This window comes from Stegastes partitus, unplaced genomic scaffold (assembly GCF_000690725.1).
Source record: "Stegastes partitus isolate 25-593 unplaced genomic scaffold, Stegastes_partitus-1.0.2 Scaffold750, whole genome shotgun sequence".
In the NCBI taxonomy this organism is placed as follows: Eukaryota; Metazoa; Chordata; class Actinopteri; family Pomacentridae; genus Stegastes; species Stegastes partitus.
The window spans coordinates 376048-400628 of record NW_007578481.1 but is presented as its reverse complement, the minus strand read 5'-3'; the positions used below and the strand labels follow the sequence as shown (position 1 = coordinate 400628).

The 24581-nt window shown below is 42.3% G+C and overlaps 1 protein-coding gene across 1 annotated transcript in view; it reads left to right on the top strand.

The window, feature by feature from the left end:
- Positions 1-209: 209 nt before the first annotated feature.
- evi5l (ecotropic viral integration site 5 like) overlaps positions 210-24581 on the top strand; it is a 38650-nt gene continuing 14278 nt past the window's right edge. The window contains exons 1-8 of the mRNA XM_008291583.1: positions 210-397; positions 13445-13822; positions 19055-19244; positions 20980-21204; positions 22360-22434; positions 22692-22817; positions 22981-23124; positions 23226-23315. Coding sequence (XP_008289805.1) covers positions 13581-13822; positions 19055-19244; positions 20980-21204; positions 22360-22434; positions 22692-22817; positions 22981-23124; positions 23226-23315 — 1092 coding nt within the window. The 5' untranslated portion in view covers positions 210-397; positions 13445-13580. The remainder of the gene's footprint in view (positions 398-13444; positions 13823-19054; positions 19245-20979; positions 21205-22359; positions 22435-22691; positions 22818-22980; positions 23125-23225; positions 23316-24581) is intronic.

Here is a 24581-nt window from a genome sequence, read left to right as displayed (position 1 = left end):
CAGCCATTCTGTGTGATTTACTCGCTGTGACTGATGCGGCCGTTTATAGCAACGTCCCCGCTGAACCGTCGGCTCCGTCACACGGCTGTCATGGTTGTCTCAGCCTCCGGAGATATTTTTCTCCTCTGACTTCGGTTCGCACACGGGAAGAGGAGAAAAAAAAACCTGTACAAGGAGGCTCCCGAAGCAAAGCGACGCGGCGCTTCCTCCCTCCCGGTTTTGATCGGCGGCAGGAGGAGGATGGCACTGCGCCGGACGGGCTCTGTCTGTCTGTCTGTCCTCGGCGGTCCATTAAGATTTTAATTAGCCTGATAACGCGCCGTTTGACATTTACGACGGTCCCGGCGTGGGGGAGCGACCATAAACGCACCGCTCCGATTATGGAAAAGGAGTGCAGGTAAGCTTTCCGGGGGCTCTTATTTGCTTATTTAGGGGGGGGAAGAGGTTTATTTTGACGGGCCCGAGAGCTTATTAGTGTGGAAGCTGATCAATTAAAAAGCAAACAGGCCCCACAGTGAGGCTCCATCAGTCCGTGTTGCTCCGTGTATCTCCGTGAAAAATTCCACTGTACAGCGTGCCAGTGGAGACGCGGCCCATTCATTAGCCTCTAAACCATATTTCTCGCTAAGCCGCCTCACAGCGCGGTGCTGTGTGAGCTCTCGTGTCCGTATCGTCTCTCTGTCTCTCTCCTCTTTAACGCCTCGTCCTCATTTCGTGCCGTTACACAATCGTGTTTGGGAAGTCGGGACATTTGGTGGCGCAAAAGACGCGGATGATGTGTCATTTTGGCCACAGATGTTGATCCACTGCAGAGCATCACAAGGCCTGTTGTTCAGGCAGCAGCAGCAGCAGCAGGAGGAGGAGGAGGAGGAGGCCTGGAGATCGAGCTGTCATGTCCAAACAAACCGGTCGATTGGATTACAGACTCGTCAAGTATGAAACTGCGAGAGGATGGATGGTAGGAGACGTCCTCAGGTGTCATGCATAAGATGGGAAGTCAGCACAGATGTGTGTCAACATGTCTGTACAGATGTTGGTGAAGCTGTCGTTGGTAAACACAGGCTCTCCTGACTGGTCACCTTGGCTGAGATGAATTGCAAAATTCCTCCTATATAGTTCACAACATTGGGTACAGTGTTGTGTTATAGAGAGAAACCCAACAGATTCCCTTTGAGCAAGCACTGTGGTGAAAGAAATACTTCCATGTAATCCTCGTTTTCCTGTGCGTTGGTGCCTTAGTTTGACTCAGTAGCCGTCTGTGAATGAGGTTGATCCTGTTGACTAATCTGTTTGGTGTCAAATGTTCAAAATTAGGGAAGCACGAGCTCTAGTTCCCGTTATTTTCACATCCTAACGCTCTGACGATATTTACCTTCTCAGAGGACACAAGAAAATATGCGTTCACCTTTAAGCAGCTGCAGCCAGAGATTAGTCACCTTGGCTTAAATGAAGCCCACAGTGTTTTATTCAGTGTTAATCAGTTTCATTTACATAATGCAATCACAACATCAGTCTTGTCAGAACAAGGTGAACATATATTGTAGAGGGAAACTCAACAGATTTCCTTTGAGCAAACTCCCCTTTAAGAGGAAGAAACCTGGTGTTCCTAATGTTGGCGGCCTTAGTTTGAATCAGTAACAAACTATAAGGGAGGTTGGGAGTAAGTTGTTGTCAAATGTTGTCAAAACAGTTCTTCAGTCTGTTTGGTGAACAAAATGACCAAAGTTGAGGAAGCATGTGTACCAATTCATGTTATATTCACATTTTAGAACTCAAAGATTTTCAGTTTATTCTCAGAAGACAGAACAGAAGAATATATTCGACTTTAAGGAGCTGCAACTAGAGACAAATCTCCTTGACTATATTTAAGTCTATAGTGTTTAACTCAATTCAGTTGTATCTATACACCGCTAATTCTTCGACCGGTCGGGGTGATGTTGAAGCAGAGAGAGAACAGAACAGCAGATAGAAATGGGACCAGCTATAGACAAGTTGGTGAGACCAGTAACTAGAGATCAGAACTGTGCAGCTTCAGATTCAGAGGTACCAAAACACAGGAGAGAGAACATGCAGTGGTGGCGTATAAATACACGGAGAGACAGTAGAGGAGAGATGCTTTATTGTTGTTTTTAAATGAGCTTGTAAAACAGAAAAAAACAACCCTCCTATAAACCCAGAGGACCAGGACTGAAAAGTTAAATGACTCAGTGTAAATCTAGGCCAGACGCATATAATTTATAATTGTAATAAAAAAAAAAAAGTAGGGGACTGACATAGTTTTTTGGGTTGAAGGATTTTAAGGATATAGCTGACTAGTCACAAAATGGAAGAGCTCCCTCAAGCAATTATCTTTTTTTTGTTGTTTTGTTTTAGGAAAGAAGAGGGGGGAGGGCTAATAAAGGAATTAATTATGTCAATGTGTTGATTGTAAGTACAGCTTAGATGCCCCATGACTGAGGCCACGCACCGCTGAGTAATGGCCTCATCGTATCTTTTGTATGAGGCACAGCGAGATTACTTCGAGAGCTTATCTGTGAAATCCACTCACCATGCAAAAGGCCGCTCACACGTTTCCCCCGTCAAGGAAACAGGTATCAGATTCTTCACATCCTGGTGACCTTGTTTTTAAGTGCAGATGACTTGAAACTTGTGCTTTATCAGATTGCATGCATACAAAAGGCAACCTCTGTGGCACGCAGGCGTATCCCAGCCAGCTAACCTTTTCCTCTGTACTAACTACTGCTGCTGCCTATTTGTTCATCTGCGTTAGAGAGCGATGAGCCCAAAGCGCTCTGGAAGGACAGTGTTTTTAGGATAAACACTCTCTGAGATGTTTGCGGATGCGTTCGATTGTGCGGAACAGGAGGAGGGATATCATCTCGCGGCTTTCTCGGTAGAGTTCTCCGCCTGCTGCTGCTGCTGCTGTCCAGGTTTATTATTTCCTGCCGCTGTGTTTGATCGTACAACAGGGATGCCGGCAACAAACAAGAGCCCCACATCCGAGTCTCAGCAAAGATTTTTTTTTCCCCCCCTCACACCTGAAACAAGATTTACAGATAGTGTACATAAGGGTGATTCTGTGTTTCTTTTTTTGAGAGCTAACATTCGCTCCACTGGTGGCTAAATCCAGCAAGAAAACACGTGATAAATAATCAAAGAGGAGCATTATAACTTTTTAATAAGCTGCAGTTGTTTCTGCAGTTGTGTAGGAAGTCCCTATCGCCGCTTAAAGCCTCTTCGTATGCGCTTCTGTTTTCCTGCTTCAAGAACAATGTTGTTTGAACAAATCAGGGAGTGTAACTAAAAAAAAAAAAGACAAGATTAGTCACGCCGTTACTCTTCCGGCTTAATCTCGTCTCTGCGAAGTCCTCAGATGCACTTTCTGTTCCAGTGTCTCGCAGGATCAGGCGCAACTTTCTCCTCATAGTATAGAAGCTTTATTAATGCATGAGGTTAACGTAGATGTTTGCTCTGCTGGTGGCTGCCTCAGTCTGACCCCGGAACAGGCAATGAATGGCACTGGGTCTTTACTCAGAGTAAAATATAGTTAAATATACATCTGATACATCTGCCAGAAATATTTTTTTTAAGTGTTGATGAATCTGACATTTAATCTTTGTTGATTGATTATTTGTCTGGTGTATAAACTGTCCAGAATGAATGAAACTCTAGATAGATAGATAGATAGATAGATAGATAGATAGATAGATAGATAGATAGATAGATAGATAGATAGATAGATAGATAGATAGATATTCTGGTCATGTTCCCAGAAAACTCAGGATATTTGCCTAAAAATTGTGATTAATCGTGTATTAAAACACTTGTCGATACATTTTCATCTTTTGACTTTAGCATAAATTAGAATTAGTGCCCTTTTTGCTCCATGTGTTAGTATTTCCTACGCTGGAAATAAATTAATGTTTTTTTAACAGTTAACAACAATTTAATGAGATTTTACGGATTTACCAGTTTTGTTTAATTTACGGAGAATAACTAATAATAATGTATAATAATAATATAATATAATGTTTACATGTTAACCCCACAAAAAGGCCCAAACTGTAAATAATGTCCACATTAGGGACCATCCATCCATCATCTATACACCGCTTAATCCTCACTAGGGTCGCGAGGGGGCTGGAGTCTATCCCAGCCGACTCAGGGTGAAGGCCGGGAAAGGTCGCCAGTCTATCACAGGGCTACACTTAGAGACAGACAACCAAGCACACCTACGGACAATTTAGAATCACCAATTAACCTCAACATGTTTTTGGACTGTGTGGGAGGAAGCCGGAGAACCCGGAGAGAACCCACGCTGCACGGGGAGAACATGCAAACTCTACGCAGAAAGATCCCGGGTGTCCTCACCGGGACGCGAACTGGCGACCTTTTTGCTGTGAGGCAACAGTGCTAACCACCGATCCACCTTGCAGCCCACATTAGAAATATGTATTTTTGCAAATGGTACTTTATTCTTTTGTAGTGTTCAAAAGTAAGATGACACTATTTTTTTCTGTATTTATTAGTGTATAACATTATTATAGAGATATTTGTTATTTGAAACAAAAATTCGGTATATTAAGGATTATAAAATGTTTATTTCACAGATTATTCCTGTTTTTTTAAGTTACAGATAATATCTTGTAAAATCACAGAAAAAAATATAATTTACATGTTAAAAAAAATAAACAGGCCAACATACACATATTGTCCACATCATAAATCTGTATTTTTACTAATCGTAATTCGTTCTTTTACAACGTGTGACTGACTATAAAATGACAATTTTACTGCATTACAGTTATTCTTCAGATATTTGCAATTATTTTCACTGTTTTCACAGTTTTTGAACATTATAGTATTCATCTTTTTTTTAACATTTACCTTCTGACAAACTTGCTGACAGATTTTCAGTGTTGTTGTTTTTAGCATTTTTACACTGTAAATAGACGCACCATCCTGGCAAACGGATGTATGATATACTGTTTAAAATGCTTTTATGTATTTATTTTTTTTAAAGAACATTGTCCCTCTAAAGTGTTGCTCATTATGTCTCTGGACTGATGCGTGTCTTCCTGCCTGGCTCTCTGGCTGGCTGGTGCTGTTCAGGCCCGTGCTCCGCTCTGCACTTCATCTCCTGTGCTGACACATGAAAACAGGGAGCAGCTTGATGACCTGGCTGCTGTGGTTCAAGCTCACTACATCTGCAGCTCCTCACGCTGCTCTATTGTTCTGCAGGCTGCAGATTTGTAACTGGATCCCTGTGGCCCTGCACCTTTTACACCGACTAAATCTCATGTTCCCAAATGCTGCTTGTCGGATTTATACCTACGTGCAAATTAAGCTCGAATAACGAGGCAGAGCTGCACCGCGGGCCGTGACATTTATCAAGGCTTTGTGTACATGGAACTGTGCTGTGCTCCGTTACCTTCCTGTCTGTTCAATCACCTGTTTGACACGTAATTTAATCCGTCTCCTCGCCCGGCATCGTTTTGTTTGGTAAACAACAAGGATTTTAAAGGCACGTGGCCTCCGAAACCGCCTTTACCTTTAATCACCTTAATTACTGTGATTTCTCGTACAGATGCAAACATGTACAGAGAGGTTTGCTCAGCACAGTCAACGTGCTGTTATTGTTTAAAACGAACATGCAGCAATGATTTACTGCAGGATGAATCTGTGGGAGTATGATTAACAACACAGACGTGTTGCCAAGGGAGAGACTGTGGCATTTTGAAACATGTGTCGTCACACTGGCTTGTTGACGGCGGTTCAGTTCCACTGTCGACCTGTAATATAACTGCGAGTTAATAAGCTATCAGTGCAGTGGAGAGGGTTTGCAGCTCAAGTGGCAATGAAATGTTTGTTTATTGGTTTATTTACATTGACATAGCTCTTTTTTTAAGCTATAGATTGCCGGAATAAATCCATCCATCATGTTTTACATGTTTATTTTTTCCTTGTTTCAGACTAAAACTGATTTAGACTCCATCCATCTATTATCTATACACCGCTTAATCCTCACTAGGGTCGCGAGGGGGCTGGAGTCTATCCCAGCCGACTCAGGGTGAAGGCCGGGAAAGGTCGCCAGTCTATCACAGGGCTACACTTAGAGACAGACAACCAAGCACACTCACGTTCACACCTACAGACAATTTAGAATCACCAATTAACCTCAACATGTTTTTTGACCTTGTGGGGGGAAGCCGGAGAACCTGGAGAGAACCCATGCAGCACAGGGAGACCATGTAAATTTCCACACAGACAGATCCCAGGCATCCTAACAGGGCCACAAACCGAGGATCTTCTTGCTGCGAGGCAACAGTGCTAACCACCGCGCCACCTTGTCGCTGATTTAAACTCCCACAGCGTATATGTATGTGTGAGCATCTCCCCAGATCTTCCCACTAACAGGACAGTCTGATTACATTTTCCCTTGAGGTAGCTACAGAAAACTAGAAAACAAGATCATTAGGGAAAAAAAATCATTTTGAAGATGTGGATTTAAAGCGTTTGACTGCTTCTTCCACTCAGAGCTGTTTCAAAGGCAAACAACAGATGTTTGTAGTCAGAATGAGCGATTAAACGGCTCCACCACTGATCAGTGTTTGTGCCGCTGGGAAAGGAGGAAAATTAAAAATGATGTAATGAAAGCAACATGAAAACTAATATCGGTTATTGACTTTTAGGGTATTTGCACTAACCTGAGTTGGCCCGTCTTATCTGCAGAGCGGCGCGCCGTGCCAGGCCGTGACAAAACGCGTCTCCGCTGCAAGTCTCGCAGCAGGGGATTGCTGCACTGCTGTGGTCCTGCGAGTGTTTGTGGAGTGTATTTGTAGTTTCAGATAACAGCCCCATATTACTATTTGCTCGCAGCCTTATCCAAGCTGTGTTAAATTACCGCTCAACGCTGAAAGCTTTCCGTTGAAAAACCAGCGGGATGTGGAGAAGTTAGAGGAAATGCAGCGCGCTAATCACAGAGTTTGTGGGGCTTCATTAGTGGTTCTGGCGATGCTAATTTACCTGGTCACAGCTGTTTGGTTCTGCAGGTGGAGCCGATTTAAATTGGAAAAACGCTGTATGTGACTGTGGTAGAGGCCGGTTTGTAGCAGGTCGGTTATCTCACATGTAGCTTGAATCCTCGGATTTAGATTGTGGGTATAAGTCCGTCGTTTCATGTGGTTTTCTCCCCTCCTTTTGTTATCTGGTAAATGGTGAATGGTCTGCACTTATATAGCGCTTTTATCCAAAGCGCTTTACAATGTGTTTCTTATTTAACCATTCACACACATTCATACACCAATGGTGCCATGCTGCCTGCCATTGGGAGCAACTTCAGGTTCAATGTCTTGGCCAAGGACACTTTGACTGTGGAGGGGATCAAACCGCCAACCTTGCGATTGGAGGACCACCCGCTCCACCACCTAAGCCACAGCCGCCCTTATCTATGTTACCATTTTCGAAACCCACTTCGCTGCAGGAAACAAACTACATGTTCAAAATGTGCCTTTTTATTGAAGTTTTGGATCCTGCAACTGCATGTTTTTGTGAATTATCCGCTTTAATGACAGTACTCGCTTCCCTGCGTGCAAATATTCCACCAAAACTATTTTCCACCACTATTTTGAGTTAGCACCAGCCTTTTCTTAACCCTCCCACGACCGCTGTGATTGGTTTAAAGGACTGCACACATGCCAGAGCTTTTCCTTTTTTTCCCCTCCTATACCAGAATGATCGTGAGGTGCAGTCAGACCAGAGAATGGTCTGGCTATGCAACACTATCCTCCATGACACCCTCGTGTAATCCACTTGTGAGATTAGTGATTTCTGCCGTGGGCTTCAGCATGTTTTTTTTTTTTCACATATGAAATAATCCGATCAGTATTAGAAATAATGTACCGATCATTCAGCGGTGGAAAAGAGCTGGGTTGCGGCGGATAGCTTTTTCTAGTGCAATTTCCTCTGACAGTAGCACTCAGGGGAACCGAATCATCTCAAGAGGGACGCTAACTAAATTTAGAGCAGGAAAGCACAAGTCATACAAAGTGAGCGTCATCAGTAGATTTAGAGGGAAAATGTCTGGAAAACATTCATTGTCATTATACTCGTGGATTAATGGTAGCAACTGGACTTGCTTGGGTTCCTTGAAGACGTTTCATCCAAGAGGCTTCATCAGCTCTGACTGACTAGTTGGGAGTTCCAGATGCTGATATCTTGAAGGAGCCATTAACACCTGAGTTTCGGTTTCATCCTTAAGGAACTCAGGTGTTAATGGCTCCTTAAGGCTATAGGTATCTGGAACTCCCAACTCATCAGTCAGAACCGATGAAGCCTCTTGGATGAGAGGTGAAACGTCTTCAAGAAACTCAAGCAAGTCCAGTTGCTACCATTAATCTACGAGAATAACTATGACCTGGATGACTGAGAATGCTCACAGACATTCATTGTCATTCATTCTTCAACACTTCAGTTGTCCTGAACGCATCTCGTCCTCCTCTATTCTTAATGCCACTGGGAATCCATATTCGACAAATCCCAGAATACATCCGCTGCTCGGCACGAACAGGACAGAGTTAGCGATTGCGTGCGTCCCGCTGATTTGTACGGTGCTGTCGGTACATGAGGGCTGAACAGATTGTCATTAGCATAATGATCATGCTGGATAATGTTCTCTGGGTTCTCAGGTAACCCAGTGCACAGAGATGTGAACACGAGCCACAGTGTGTGTTTAGAATCGCTGCTGAGTTGCTCCAGCATCATTTACTTTAGTAAAAAGTGGAAAATATAGGTGCCAGGTATTGACGATGAGGACGAATACATTGAACAACAAATACAATCCCTTTGATTCTGCTTCTCCTTTTCCTAAAACTTTGCATCAAGGGTTCAATAATCTCAGAGTGTTAGGAGTGCAGTGCCAGAAGCATCAAAAGTAAAATAACTAACTGTGCAGAATTGGCTCTCTGTCAGTCCTGTTTGTTTCCTATATAAAACTTGCACTTGAAAAGTAAATGGAAACTCTACCGCAAAGCCGGACATAAGTAAAGTGCTTCAGTAGAGGCGCTTTCAACCGCTGTCAGGCCCGCTTTCATCATCCACAAATTGATCGGGATCTATTTTACACACCATTGCTCCTTTGCGCTATATTAGGAGTGTGTTTAACTCGTCAATACGTCCGCATCAGTTCTCTGAGAGCTAATTCCATGCATCGGTTTTTAGCTAATCGAGTCATTCTGATTCCGCTTATGGCTTTCATAGAACGGGGAGGGAGAGAGTGTTGGGGGGGAAAAAAAACACACAAAAAAAACATCACATCCCTTCCATACAATGGGACGCTTTGAGCAACGTGGACCCAGCAGCCAGTCACAAGGACAGCGGGTACAGTAGCTGAATAGCATGAAAGTGGACAGTGCACGTGTCGGCAGCCAAACATGAGATCATGAGTTGGAACAACAGCGAGGTTAGAAGCTACAGATTAGCGAAAGAGGCGGGGAGTCGCGCTTGATATCCCAGCAGGAAGGCCCGCAGTCAGCAAAGGCCCGGGTTTCTTTGAAAACCAGCAGCGCTTCTTTCATAAAATGCTGATCAGATTTACACATTTGTGAGTTTCTGTGTTTGTCTCCGTCTCTGGGGAAGTGATTTCAGCCTCACAGTGTCTGTTTTATTTGTGTGTGTGTGTGTGTTTGTGTGTGTTACCCTCTTTATTCTAACTGCCTCAGGCTGGATCAGTCTCCATGTCACCAGGACCAGATGGGCACTCTGAAAAGCTTCTTTACACCAAGAGAGAGAGAAAAAAGAAAAGTATTTTGTAAATCAAACACATTCTGCACTAAGGTCTACATGCAACCCATGCATAGGGCTTTAAAAACATGGAAGGGCAAATGGGATGTGGGTTGATGTTGATGTGTGTGTGTGTGTAGGAAGGTCAGAGGAGGAAACAATAGCTCTGTCTGTTTGTGTAGACGGCGAGAGCTCGGAGAGGATGCGTTCAAGCGTAGACGACACACAACACCATAATTGTGCATGGTGAGAGTTAGATGAAGGAGAAACTAAACTGTTGTGCTCGCTTCCATTTGTGCATATATCACGTAGCAGGACTCCTGCGCAGATCGCATGCCAACTGTCCCCATGAGTGGACGCATGTCACTGCACATGCTAAACCTTTCTTGTAGCGCACACACACAAATATAAGTGGATCACCATGTTGGCATGCTGCAGTTTCTTCCCAGCACACAGCAACAATACAGTGAACCTGATGTTATGCAGCAACAGCCAAGCTTGGAAAATTGGGCTTGTTTTGCTTTGTCAGAGACCTTCACAGCGTCCTTCCATTAACCAGTATGTGTGAGAGAGAGAGAGAGAGGAAAAAGCTCTTCAGTCCTGCATGACTCACACCTTCTACAATGTGGGTTGACCACAATGACACAGCTGAAAAGCCCTCTGTAGTGCTGAAACCTCTCTGAAGCATCTATTCTTTTATTGTGTCGTGGCTGAAAGGGTGACACTTAACAAGATGCTTTCACGGCATAATGCATTTCATTAACCCGGTGTTCTATTAATCTAATGATCTCTTTATTAAAAGTCCACATTCCTCTCTGGAGGTTTTTTTTTTTTTTTGCAGCCCAAGTGGCTTTTTGAAAAGTTAAAATGCAATTTGCAATTTGGGGCTTTAAAAGTGGCTTTATGGATTAGTCTAAATCTGCAGCTGCAGTCATATAAACTCAGCAAAGAAAATCAGCTGCAGAGATTCATACATATCAGTAAAATTCAACTTTTTGTTGGCGAGCGAGTCCTCCGCCCGTCCACAGCCAGCTTCCACGTCGCTTTTATCCCCATGTGGCTTTGATGTGAAACATCTCAGACTGGATGGTGAGCATGAACCTGCTGGGTTCATCTTTACTGTCTGCTGCTTGCTGAACATGTGCCTAGTGCATGTTTTTTTTAAGCTCACCTCCGTCTTACTGCTGAGATCGAGGTAAATATGTGACAGACGAGGCAGATGCGTCACTGCCGGAGGCTTCCCCGTGTGTCGGATGAGTTTTAGACGGATTGTCCTTTGATTGTTGCAGCAAATTCTTCTTTAACTGGGAAAATCAGCTCCGTCATTTGCTTATATTAGTGGAACTAGTTTTCATATCAAAATGATTGCGCTTCAGATTGTTTTGTTTTTTTAAGAAACCGTCTTACAAATGTGATGGGTCCCATTGGCTCCTTAATGGCTCTTTTGATGGGGAGCGTTGCAATGCATGAATGTGGTCCTTGTTTCTTCCCCATGCAGTGCTCAGATAGTTATTATGCTCCTCTCCTTTCCTCTCCTCTCCTGCAGGCGATATTTCTGCTTTGCTTGTTTTGTTGTGTGTGTGTCAGCATCATATGCTTCATGATATATAGGCTACTGAATGTTTCTCCCAGCCGTCAGGCTTGGTCACACGGGATAAAATCGATTCGTCTTTGCATTGTGTTGGAGTTTGAGCTGGTGTTTTTCAATCAATTCGCTGTGCTGGTGAGGGTGAGGCTGGCTAGATGACTGTGTGTGTACATGTGTGATTTATTTCATCTACATGAGCCTCTATATTTATTATATAATACAGGTTATTATTAGCTTGTTTTCAGCTACATTGTCTGTGTGTGTTTTCTGCAGGCCGCCCCTTTAAAAGAGCTGCCATCTATAAAGCAGACAAGGGAGATCCATGGGGATCGACTGGAGCTCCACATTTCAGCTCCCCTTTGTGGAGAAGCTTTTCAGCCTTTTAGCTCATTTGCTCCACAGACCAATTGCAGCTTCTCTTTGGTTGCCTCTCTGGTGGTTTGCTGCTGCACAAAGACAGCAGAGACATCCATTTATATCTGTACACAATGTGTTTGTTTGTCTTAAGAGAGTCTTCAGCTCTGAGATGGTTGGATTTTTTCTGGCACATAAAAAAATATCTGAAAAAATCTTCCCACTGCCTCTTTGTAGCCAGAAATCTACATTTAAATGTGTAGTTTTAAGGATGAAAATGATGCAGGAAAGCAAAGCAGAAGGTCCAGATGCACTGTTTAAAAAAAGCAAGCTGATTGTTGCATTGAAGCCACAAATTACTGTTCTTTGTGTGCCCCTAATCAGTGTAAGTATCAAACTGGAAACGCACACATAGGGTCGTTTTTCAATCATTTACAAAAACCTCTAATCAATACGGGTTTGCTCACAGCGCCTTCAGCCCAAACAGTGCAGCTGCATCGGTTTCGACTGTGAAATCATACCTGGGTTTGCATGAAAACAATTAAAGGTTCCTCCGTTACAGGCCTGCGGTGTCAGCTGCTCCTCAGTTGCGTGACACCTGAGCTGATTTAAATTAGGTCTGGCCGGCTTTGATAAATTTGCGCCGCTTCTGATTTCACACCGAGGTGCGACCACACACAGGCTGATATGAATGAATAACAGTACATCAGGTTATTAGCAGTAGCAGCTCAGTGTGATTGTAACGCTGCTGACAGGTTGCTTTTGTCACTCCTCCTCACTGAAGTTCGGAGTATCTCTGTACAAATCACAGAGCTTTAGATCACAACAGTCACATCAGAAGGGAAGGCAGTGTTTTCATCGTCTACGTTTAATTACTTTTCCAATGTTCGGTTCTCTTTTTTTTTTTAAATCTTTTATTGTTGCTCTTTTTATTTTTGTAAAGCACCTTGTAACACCAGTGGTCTATGAGGTCTATAAGGTTCTATACATAGTACTATTCTCGGTACTTTAGTATGAGTAGTAAACACTCTCTGATGGCAGAGTTTGTCTGCAGTGACGGACCATGATGCATTGAGGGTGACGTCATCACAGTGACTAAGGGTCACTCCTTCACAGCAGTCCTTTGGGAAAGGGCGGATGGAACGTTATTAACGTTTTAATGTGAATTTTCAGCCCCTTTATGTCATCTTACGCCTTTTTTCCATCTAATTTTCACAGTACGCAAACTTAAAATGTGAATAACAGGAACATTTGGTCTTAGAGGGCAATGAAGTCTCTTGTTTTTTCTGCTTTGGGTTCACTCATCGTGCATGTTCAGCTTCCTTACTTCCTTATCCGAGGGTAGAGTTAATATTAAAACAGTTCCCTTGCCACTTATTGCAGTTCAGCAGCATCAGAAACTAAACCAACAAGCTAAATCCACACCTCTGTCATACATTTGAAGCAAGGATTTAATGCTGTGCTGCTGGATTCATTGTTTTTTAACTGTTGTTTGTCTGTTGTCTGGTGAATATAGACAAAAATATTAACAACACAGCATCAGCTTCATATCAGAAGGTTGTAATGAACTGAATTGTTAATCAAATACTAAAAAGTTAATTATCCCTTTATCTTATTGGATCAATAGGCTTTTCTTCAGTCAGGCTCGAGACAAGATTAAAACATGCCATGCAAAATGAATAGTACAGCTGAGTAATGTTTTATTGTTTGCATCCGTGACAGGTTTGAAGTCCTGTGATCACATCGGCACCAGGGCCAGCCAGGCGGCCAGTCAGCCGACAGCCAGGCCCACCGACACCAACAGGGAGACCCTCCTACCGCGCCCCAACCGCTGCACCCGTCCCTCTCCACCCTCAACATGTCCATCCCCAGCGGCAGCCCAGAAAGAGAGGGCTCTGGTGGGACCCCCCCTCAGCTCGAGTGCCCTTCTTCCCCTCCCAGCATGGACGCAGACCCCTCGTCCACGGGCAGCCCGGTTCTCAGCCCGGATTCTTCTTCCCACGATGCAGTGCTGTCGGCACCGGCAGCCTCCCCAGCGGACTCTGAGAACCTGAGTCCTGATGAGCTGGAGCTGCTGGCCAAACTGGAGGAGCAGAACAGGTGAGATCAGCAGCCATCATTGTTGTGTGAATCCTTAGAACCCCAAAACCCGCAGATGGGTTTAAAAGGCTTTGAAGAAATCACCAAAAATCCACAATATATCGGTGTTATAAACCATAAAAATAAAGAGAATCATTCAATTATCCAATGGTACTTAAACTAGTCGTGTGAGTCCATGTGATCCAAGTCTTAAATGTTCATATTTTATCAACTTTATTTTATTCTACAGTTCTCATGTTAAAAAAATGAACTGACCAGATTCTATAAAAACAAAACATTATGCGGTTCTTGGCGCAACCGAAGAGTCACGACTGACTCCACTATGAACAGCATTCAGAGACGACTCAGCTGAACTGCAGGCAGTGTTTGCAGAGAGCATATAGGAGCCAGTAAACAAATAAGATGTGTGAGTAGAATATCTATACTATAGAGTCACCATTTTTCCCCGTTGCTGGCAGCATCTGTGGGTACTTGAAACATGTTGTACATGTTAATCCCAGTTTGGTCAGTGTTGGAAAATTAATAATGAAAGAAATTCAACTTTTATTTTTTCATTTTTCATCATTTACGGCAAATATACTGCACAGAAGACATCTGTGAGCTTATTCTACGTCTAGCCATGGTTTTGCTGTTTCCATATGTGTGTGTGCAGGACTTCATATTGCAGTGAACAATGAGCCCACGGTAAGTAAAAATGTGACAGGAGCAAAAAAAACAAAGCAGAAACTGCTTGTGTTTCTGAGGGTTAAGCCATTGCAGTGAAAACAAAGCAGCTGTTACTGCTTAATTATGACTAAATGAGGCCCAGACCTAAGCTGTACAGTGGCAAATATGATTTGATTTGATCAAAGCCTGCAAATGCAGTCGCGGTGCCAGATCGCCTACTCACAACTTTGCAGTCATTTCTGAAACAATGTTTTCACACACAAGTAAACAAAATGAAGCTTCCCAGCTCTCTGATGCCTGATGACCACGGAGCTCGTCAGCGAGGACGACAGCTGTCTCCAGCAGATTTTATCAGCTAGCTTGGATTTATGTGAGCACTAAAACTGATTTGGCTGGTCTGTTTTTGTTTAAATAATAAGACTTGAAATGCATCTTATATAAGCAGTATATGGCTACATGCATGATGAATTATAATTCTAAAAAGGAAAACACCCCGAGGAGAAAGTCAGCATCCTCATTAACTTGCTGCTAGTGGAACATGGAAGGAGCAACAGTTTGTGTATGGCAGAGTATGACTAAACTTCAGTGTAGTATTTAAACAGAAATGTAATTAACATGTTGTCCATTGTGAAATAAGGCTTGAATGGTTTTGGAGGAGTTTAATGCTGTAGATGAGAAGCTGTTAAAAATCTTAAGGAAGCTCATTTGAAGATAATAATGTACAGATGTTGGCCAGAGAGGATAGATGGTTTGAGAGAGGGGTGAAAGAAGCCATCTATGTCAAACTGGAAAGACCAGATGTGGAGGTCTGATGCATCACCTCTCACCAGTTCAGTCTTAAGAACTCTTCCCAGCAAGACAAAACTGCATTCACACCTCGCCACAAAAGACCCTGACGAACCCCACTGTGTCAGGGGGAGCACTAACGACTCACACATCGAGGGGGAGGAGTAACTACCCCCACCTGAAACCTGAAACTCAGGTGTTAATGGCTCCTTCAGGATTTAATTATCTGGATCTCCCAACTAGTCAGTCAGAACTGGTGAATCCTCTTGGATGAGAGGTGGAACGTCTTCAAGGAAGTCAAGCAAGTCCAGTTGCTACCATTAATCTACGAGAGCAACCATGACCTGGATGATTGAGAATCTACGCAGACATGTTCAAATTGGGTACGTGAACATTTGGAGCTTACCTTAGATTATCTTTTCTAAACTGTGATTTGATCATTTGGTCATTTAATACTGAAGGAGGAGGTGCATGTAAAGCCTGGATGTATTACAACTATATACTAGCCTCAAAGGTAGCACCGGCTTACTTCATTTTCGAGCTTCAAGGCTTCCTTCCACATTGTGCGGCCCACTGGCTGCACATACTGTATATATTCATGTTTCTCTGCTGGCTTTGCTCAATGCTTTGACTCAACATTTTAAAAAATTTAAAGCAAGTCAAACTCACTTCTCTATAAATCTGCATGAATTAAAACCTCGATAAAAGAGTGAAACCCAACTTGTCTGCAGTTGGAGACGTCTTGTCAACAGCTTTACAGACATCCCTTTTATAACGGTGGTCTATGAGGAAAGAGCTTTTTGTTCCACAGGGGACTTTTTTTTTTGTCATGTCGTGAGAAACCACTGGGAGATATTAGCTGCAAGCTTGAGTGGAGGCGCCGCATCCAGCTCTCTTCATACATCCGAGATGTAAAGCGGGCTTCAGAAAAGTCATTACTGACTCATCTCAGCACAGTTTTACACTGTATGATGGGATGAATACATGAATACATAATAAAGAATCGTTTGAAAACTGTGGGCAGCTGATATTTGAAGAAAAAATCTTGATCGACGCGATATTTCTAGCTTTCATTTAGTTGCATTAAAGTTTGTGGTAGATCGTATAAGGCCAAGAATTGTGACTTGCATAGTGACCCCTGATATTAGCGACCTTGATGAAAACATGAAGAACTTTATTCGTAGTTTTCATTATTAAGAATGAAATGCTTACGGAAAGAAATGAGTAATGTAATACTGACTCCTTGGGGTTGTTGGTAATCATGTGTAGGGTAATGTTTCAGTAAGAAAGAAACAGTTGAGGTTCATACATTCCTTTGTAGGGATAGTCACTATCTTTTTACAGCTTTTTTAATCTGCAGTTTCAATGAGTACGAGGCGTTGTGCCAGAACAGGAGGACGAGGAGTAGATTATTAGTTAAACACATGTTGAGAAGGTTGAGCTTTAATCTTGAGAAAAGCAGTTTTCTGACAGGAACAGCTCAATAAGTATTTGTTGTACAGTTGAATACAAAAGCTAGGACACTCTGGGCCCGTTACATTTTGTTTAATTTCGACTTGAATTTTAACTTTTTTCTGTTTTTTGAAGTCATGAAATAAAAAATAGTACTGGATTGACATTTGAAGAAAAACTCAGTTTTTAACCTCCTGAACCCGAAGCAGGTTCTGGGTGGTTTTTTGTTCACATTTTTACTAACTGTCGTCTAATTTTTCACTGCAATAAAAAGTCCTGCGTCTCTACGGAAACAACGCAACCATGACTAGAAGTAGAGAGGACTCAAAAATGTCTTTTGTGCAGTATGACACGGTTATAGTACCTTAAATCCTCAAAAAAAAGAAATGAGAGTTGAATTTCTTTCCTGATTATTTATTTTACAAAATAATAAATAAAATGGAATAAGTAGGTTCACAGATGTGCCCACAGATGTTGCCAGAGCACAAAAAAGAAAAAAGCTGACTAAGCAAACTACAGATTTTGTACTACTTACATTTAAAAATTTCCATAATTTTTTTCCTTTCTGTTCTGGGAAAACACAGCCTGCAGTTCAGGAGAAAAGTCTGAGAATTTATCTATTGGTTACTGTACAGTCACTAATGGCTTCTTGGTTGCACTGAATGGTTCACTTTTAGCCTAATTGTAAAGACATTTAGAATTAAGTGATTAATGAAATACCATGAATTTAAGCTTAGATTTCGTTATGAGTAATTCAAGGACCATTGGAAAGTTAAAAAAAAAAAAATCTCTCAGTTTTTACAGGTCTGACTCGGATAAATGGTGTATTTCTTTCCTAATTTCTTAAACATAAATTGCCTTTTAAAACCCACTGCAGGGTTTTGGGGTTTAGAGGATCAGTGTCTATTTACTGCAGGGATTGTATTTACATCTTTTCACTATGCAAACGGCATCGTTTTTTAAAGTGGGTGCTTCAATGTTTGCATACAACTGTGTATATTCCCTATGTCTTACATCATATCATATGTCACAGCAAACAAGTAGTCTAGATGTGCTTCTTGTGTCTTTCACTACTGCAGTAGTTTTCACTTTCTCTCAGAGTGAGATCTGAAACACTAAAATTCACATTTCAGTTTCGCTGCCAGCTGTCATGGCAGAATCAGAATCAGAAAAACTTTATTTGTCCCCGAGGGGCAATTAAGTAATTAGGTATGACATGATGGAAAGGAGATTTAAGTATTCAATCAAATGTTTAACTTTTAGTCTTCTAATTAAGTCTTCAGCATGTCAAAGTACAACATATTACAACATATATGCTGGAAACTACTTTTTGTTCTTTCAGGAGGTTAAAAAAAATGCTAAATACATCACCTGGCTGTACCACCATGTATAGAAAAATATTACTTTTCTGTTCGAGGATGAGGTTTAATCCCTGTGTTAGATAAGGTTTAATCCCACACAACGGACAGCACCAGATTCTGCATGTGAATTTGTAAATACAAATCTGTTACACACTTCTCCTTACGTAACCCGCCAATGCAGAAAATGCATTCTGTTTTAAAAAGACTTTATTGACCCCGACGCAGGCTATAAACTCCAGAAATCTCTTTCGAAGCAAGACAGAGTTGCACCGTTTGATTTTAAATTTCACAGCCAGTTTCAGCAGATGGGTCAGAGTGCAGGGCGGAAGAGTCAAGTGACCTAAAAGAATCCGACGTTAGGGGTCAAACAGGACTGAACACAACACCCTCGGGCTAAAGAGCAGCCTCTTTAATCACATCATCTCTGCTTTCTGCTGTCCTGCTGCCCCATTGGCTGCACGAGGGTCGGAAAAAATACATAAAAACATTTAATGGAATAGTTTAGCAGCAGGATCGCTTAGCTTAGCATATAAATTGGAAATATTTGGAAACAGATAAGAGCTTTTTATCAGCTTGACTGGCTGGTTGCTGAGTTAATGACTGAACAACCCCAATTTTGAGTTTAAAAACCCTAAAATATTAGCCTGATTATATATGGAGCCATATATTTTGTATAGTTTAACATTTTCCCTCTTGTGTATGAGCCCAGCCTGCTGTATGCGGCGGCTCATGGCTCAGCTTCTGGTACTCTAGTTTAAGGCAACAAGCCCCGAGGCCTCTGGTGCCTCTTCAAGGTTGTAATTCGTCACAATGTCACAGTCTGCTTCAATGTCACATGACTCCAAACGCTGATATTTTCTACTCTCCAGTGTCGGTACCATGTTGTATACAGCCAGTGTGCTGTTGTGTGTTTCCATCAGGAATAATTAGTCATAAATTCTTCTTCCTTTCCTTTCCTTGCATGCAGGCTGCTGGAAGCCGATTCCAAGTCCATGCGGTCGATGAGCGGCTCCCGACGCAACAGCGGTTCCTCGCTGGTGTCCAGCTCCTCGGCCTCCTCGAACCTGTCGCACCTGGAGGAAGACACCTGGATCTTATGGGGACGCATAGTCAACGAGTGGGAGGAGTGGAGACGCAAGAAGGACAAACTCCTGAAGGTGGGGCATTCAGGAAATGGGAAGATAATCGTGTCACATGGAGCGTTTTCCTCAGAATGAGTCAGTGAGCTTCATTTACAGTAAGAGCTCCATTAAGGAAACCTCACACTTGGCAAATGAGGTTTCACAGCAGGTTTGCTGGATTGTTTTGCAGCAAAAACACACAGGGCTTGTTATCAGTTGCCATGTACACAGACTTTTAATTTATACGGTTACTGTGTCCTTTCCAGCTGAATGCATGTGTGGAACAAAGTGTTTGTGAGATAATCATTTATGAGCTCTGCTGTGCTGCACTCAAACCAAAACATTCAAGTAGGGATGTCCTGGTAAAGTCCCGATTTCATCTGAGCAATTTAATATTTAGTCCCAATCTGACATAATTTTCCTCAATATTTTCAAGTCATTTCAGGTTATTAAAATTATTGTAGCGTATGTGCTTGACAGTTGAACACTGCAGTGCATTCACACACAAAAAAGTTTGCATTTCCGCATCCAAGCTGTTCCTTACTTGGGTGGTTCCGCACCTTGTTGTAAAAGTCTAATTGGATGCAATACTTTCCTCTTGTCTGACATGTAGAATCAGAATCAGCTTTAATGGCCAAGTATGTACACAACATACAAGGAATTTGGTTAGTGTCGCCCTAGGAATTTACACGAATAATAGAAATAGGAACATTTAAAAAATAAAATAAAGTAAAATAACTACAGAAGAAAAAGAATAAAATACAATAAATAATAATAAAGAAAATAAACAAGATAATAAGACAAATATATACAAGAATTTACACATCCAGTAGAAAAGGTATGTACAATAGTGCAAAATGGAAGTGCATACAGCAGTTGTGGCTTGGAGTGGCTCAGCTGTTCAGTGGGGTTATGGCAGTGGGATAAAAACTGTTGAGAATGTAGGTGTACTGTACTTCCACAAGCTCCAAAAGACGCAGTTCTGTTATAGCAAGCAGAGAGCATTGTGGGAGTTCAGCTAGCACCATGACAAAGACTTCTGCGACACTTAGCGGACTACGGTGTTTGAAACAAGCCAGCGTTCTTCTTCTATCCCGGTGGTTCATGTACCAGAGCTGACTTTGCGGCCCGTTTGTCAGCTAAAACAGTCTAATATCAATTAATTGATCACAGATTGATAATGCAGACACAAACAAAGGGTCAGTGCCAATACCAATCAGTTCAAAAAAAGACTTGATCCCGATCTTTGAGGAGGAGGGATATCCCTACATTCAGCACAAGTGACAGATCTATTCAAATAAAGCTGTTCTGTGTTGAAACAGCCTTTTCAGTCCTCTACGGCAGAGCTTTTTAGTTGCACTGCACCAATACTCCTCTTTGTTCGTCCTCTGCCTCCCCTCCCTCCCTCTTTGTCTCTCTGTGTCCTCTGTCACAAAAAAAGAGTAAACCCAGGGGAAGAGAAGATGGATGAGGGAGCAGACAGCAAAATTGAGTCAGGGCAGACAAACCAAGCATAAATATATCGGCTGCCTGCAAACTCTGCAGATGCAAAAAGAAGAAAAGGGGAAAGAGCGATCAATCATAATGTGCTGAGTGTAATTATGGAGTGATGCTAAATAGCCTTTTGTAAATACACGTCTTCATCAATCTGTAATTGAGTCCTCTCCTCTCGTCTGTCTGCTCTTAAAGATGCGACTTTGAGATCCTTAAATCGCTTTGTGTGCTTAAAGAAGCGAGGTATCAATCAGCAGTCCTCTTTGATGTCTTCCAGGAGTTGATCAGGAAGGGCATCCCTCATCATTTCCGGGCCATCGTCTGGCAGCTGCTGGGCAACGCCACCGACATGCCGGTGAAGAACCAGTACTCGGAGCTGCTAAAGATGTCGTCCCCCTGCGAGAAGCTCATCCGCCGAGACATCGCCCGCACCTACCCCGAGCACGAGTTCTTCAAAGGCCAGGACAGTCTGGGGCAAGAAGTCCTCTTCAACGTCATGAAGGTGAGAACTGCGGCAGCTCATCACCGTGAGGTCGGATCTTCTCACGTTAACTATTTGAACCCCTTTGTTGGCACAAGTATGTGTAAGTTACATGGCTTTTTTTTTGCTACTAGAGGCTCAGATTATGTTTACATAGTGCCAAATTAAATGTTTTTCTGTTGCTCGCCTGCATGTTTGTGTAGCCAGTATGGGACCAACGTTGCTAAAATTGGATGACCTGGTGGCCGAGAAGTTAAAGATGCTGATCGATGTTTAATTTTAATAACCAGAACACATGCACATACATTGAAATCCAACAAACATACATTTCCTTCCTCATAAAGCTTCTGTAAGGCAGATTTTCTTTAATGGTTTTCATTGTGCATTGCTTACATCCCTGTTTTCTAGCTAACAGTCGTCTTTTTTTGCTGCCTTGCTGCGTTTCTTTGAGCTTCGCTGCCACAAACACTCAATCAGCGGCATGAAAACTGCAACCTGAGCATGTTTCATGGGCCTCATTCATGCACAATTCAAACAAGCAGCCACATAACAAATCCATATATCTTTTCTGGTTTGTTTTCTTTAGTTTATTTTTTCAAATCTCTCACATTTAGAGGCTGAGGAGACATCTTTGAACAACTTTGTCCAACTAACTAGCAGCAAATTTTTGCATTTAAGAAAAAGAAATCATCATACAGTTGCCTTTTTCCTTTATAATTTGATTTAAATAACTTAGTATGTGTCAAACTTGCCTATTTTAGCTTGGTGGATTAGTCCTGTGTGGCATTAACGACACAACAAACATGCAAACCAGAGCGCCATGTTTCATCCTGCAGGGAACTGGAAAGATCTGGCTGGCTGCTATTAAGGCCTCTGTTTTGCCAGGCTCAGTCTTACCTTCCTAATGTCATTTTGCTCCTGAAACAAAATCCCCAGAAACACAAGAAAATGTGGGACTGTGTGGCCGAACACCATGGAAACAGGCTTGTTGACTGTCTACAAATCATTCGGGTTCCCTTGTAGCCGAGCCGCTCAGGAAATGAAGGGATCTGTGGTGACACGTCGGTCCTGTTGCTCGCTGTCTGGATGTTCAGTCAGGATTACAGATGTCGTTTTTCTACAAATACAGAGCAGAGAAAATGTAATGAAATGTGTGTGTGTGTGTGTGTTTTCCAGGCGTACTCTCTGGTGGATCGAGAAGTGGGCTACTGCCAAGGCAGCGCGTTCATCGTTGGCTTGCTTCTGATGCAGGTAATGATCGAATGCTGTATTTCTGGAGAACAATCCATAATGAGGATATTTTGCCCGAAGCCTCGGTGCGGTGCGCCTCTGCTTCATTAGGATCAGTCCCGCTAGATTTCTCTGAAAAATTACAATGCACTTAAGTTGTCTCTCGAGGTTATCTGTGAAATATGAGAGTCACCGTGTAATAAACAGTTCAGCAGAGGCAGTTTTTAATTTGTACCTAATGAGGGAGCCTCGCTCATCCTCCTCTCACCTCCTCCCAGATGCCAGAGGAGGAGGCGTTTTGCGTTTTCGTGCGTCTGATGCAGGAGTACCGTCTGAGGGAGCTGTTCAAACCCAGCATGGCAGAGCTCGGTCTCTGCATCTACCAGTTCGAATATCTGCTACAGGTAAATATGAAGCCGGAGACGACGAACACGAGGCTTGCAGTGTGACGCTTGTCCACAAAGGGGCAGCAAATCATTCGTTTATATTTCCAGCACCTCTTTTCTAACATGTGCACTCCTGTTTTGGTCATTTGAGGTTTAAAACTTTGCTCTTTTGTCGCCTCAGGAGCAGCTTCCAGAGCTGAACGTCCATTTCCGCTCCCAGAGTTTCCACACGTCCATGTACGCCTCGTCCTGGTTCCTCACCCTTTTTCTCACCTTCCTCCCTCTGCCTGTTGCCACGCGCATCTTTGATATTTTCATGTATGAGGTAGGAAACATTGTGTGAATCAGTATCGGGAGATGTGCATATTCGATGTGCTAACCTGCTATTTCAACCTGCAAAATCACATGAATCTGTGATCTCTGCAGGGCCTAGAGATTATCTTCCGTGTGGGTTTGGCCATCCTGCAGTACAACCAGACTGACCTCATTCAGCTGGACATGGAGGGCATGTCGCAGGTAAGCAGTCGCAGTTTTGTGCCGCTTTCTGCACAAGCGCGTTTCGTGCACGGATTCAGCCACAAGTCAAATTCTCCACGTGCCGCTTTCCCTTCTGCACGCAAGCGTAGCGAGTCACGTATCTGAAGTTGAGATAAAAAGAAGTTTCACTCTGTTCCAGTCCGTCAGCGAGCTTTAATATCGGTCTTCTTGTGACACGATGTGACATGAAACCCTGGCACGGTGTTGATTTTTAGATATTGTTTTAAGTCTTGTTGCTCGTCAGCAAAAATCTTATCAAGAATTAGATTAAAATCTTTATTTCTACTATCTGAACTTTAGAGACTAAATCAAGATGGTAGCTGCCAGCACTACAGATGTTTTTCAACTTATAGCTTGATTTTTTTTCACTTTTTGTGTTTTATTTAATCTTGAATTTAATGTTTTGTTTGTAAAATATAATAAGAATTTCACTATTATTTCCCAAAGCCTATGGTGACATTTTCAAAGTATTTGTTATATTTGACCAACAGTTTAAAAACTACAATATCATCACATTTTCACCATATATCTGAATCAGAAACAGATTTATTGCCAGATATAATTTGCACAATATGAGGAATTTGTTCTGGTGGGTTGGTGCAACAATAAATACACACAGTGAGGAACAATGTACAAGAAAAAGATATGAAAAATAGCTTAAAAATAAACATAACTGTAGTCGTGCAAAGCAGAAGCAAAAGATATTGTGCAGTGAAGAATGAAGTTAAGTTTAAATAAGAACCATAGAACTGTAGTTATTTACGAGAATTTACGAGAGTGACTAATAACAGTGAGGATAATGAGATGGAGAGCAAAGAGAGAGAGAGATGATGAAACAGCAGCAAATCTTCACAATTGAGAAGCTGGAACCAGATCAGTTTTTTTTTTTTTTTTGTCATCTTGATAGAAGACAGAGGCGATTAATTAACGATTAAAATATAGTAGTAGTGGGGGCGCCCCGGTAGCTCAACCGGATGAGACGGCGACCAGCCAGCAGCTCATTTGCTGCATGTCCTTCCTCCGGCTCTTCTCCCCTCGTTTCACTGTCTTATCCAATAAAGGCAAAAAAAAAACAAATAAATAATCTTAAAAAAGTATATATATAGTAGTAGTAGCTGTAATAGTCAGATGAATTGATTGTCATTCAGCTCTTTTATATAAAAACTAGTTTAGTGATTCGCAGATGCTGGTTTACAATTTATTTATTTATTCATTTATTATCGGATTTGTACTGTTGGTGTCTTC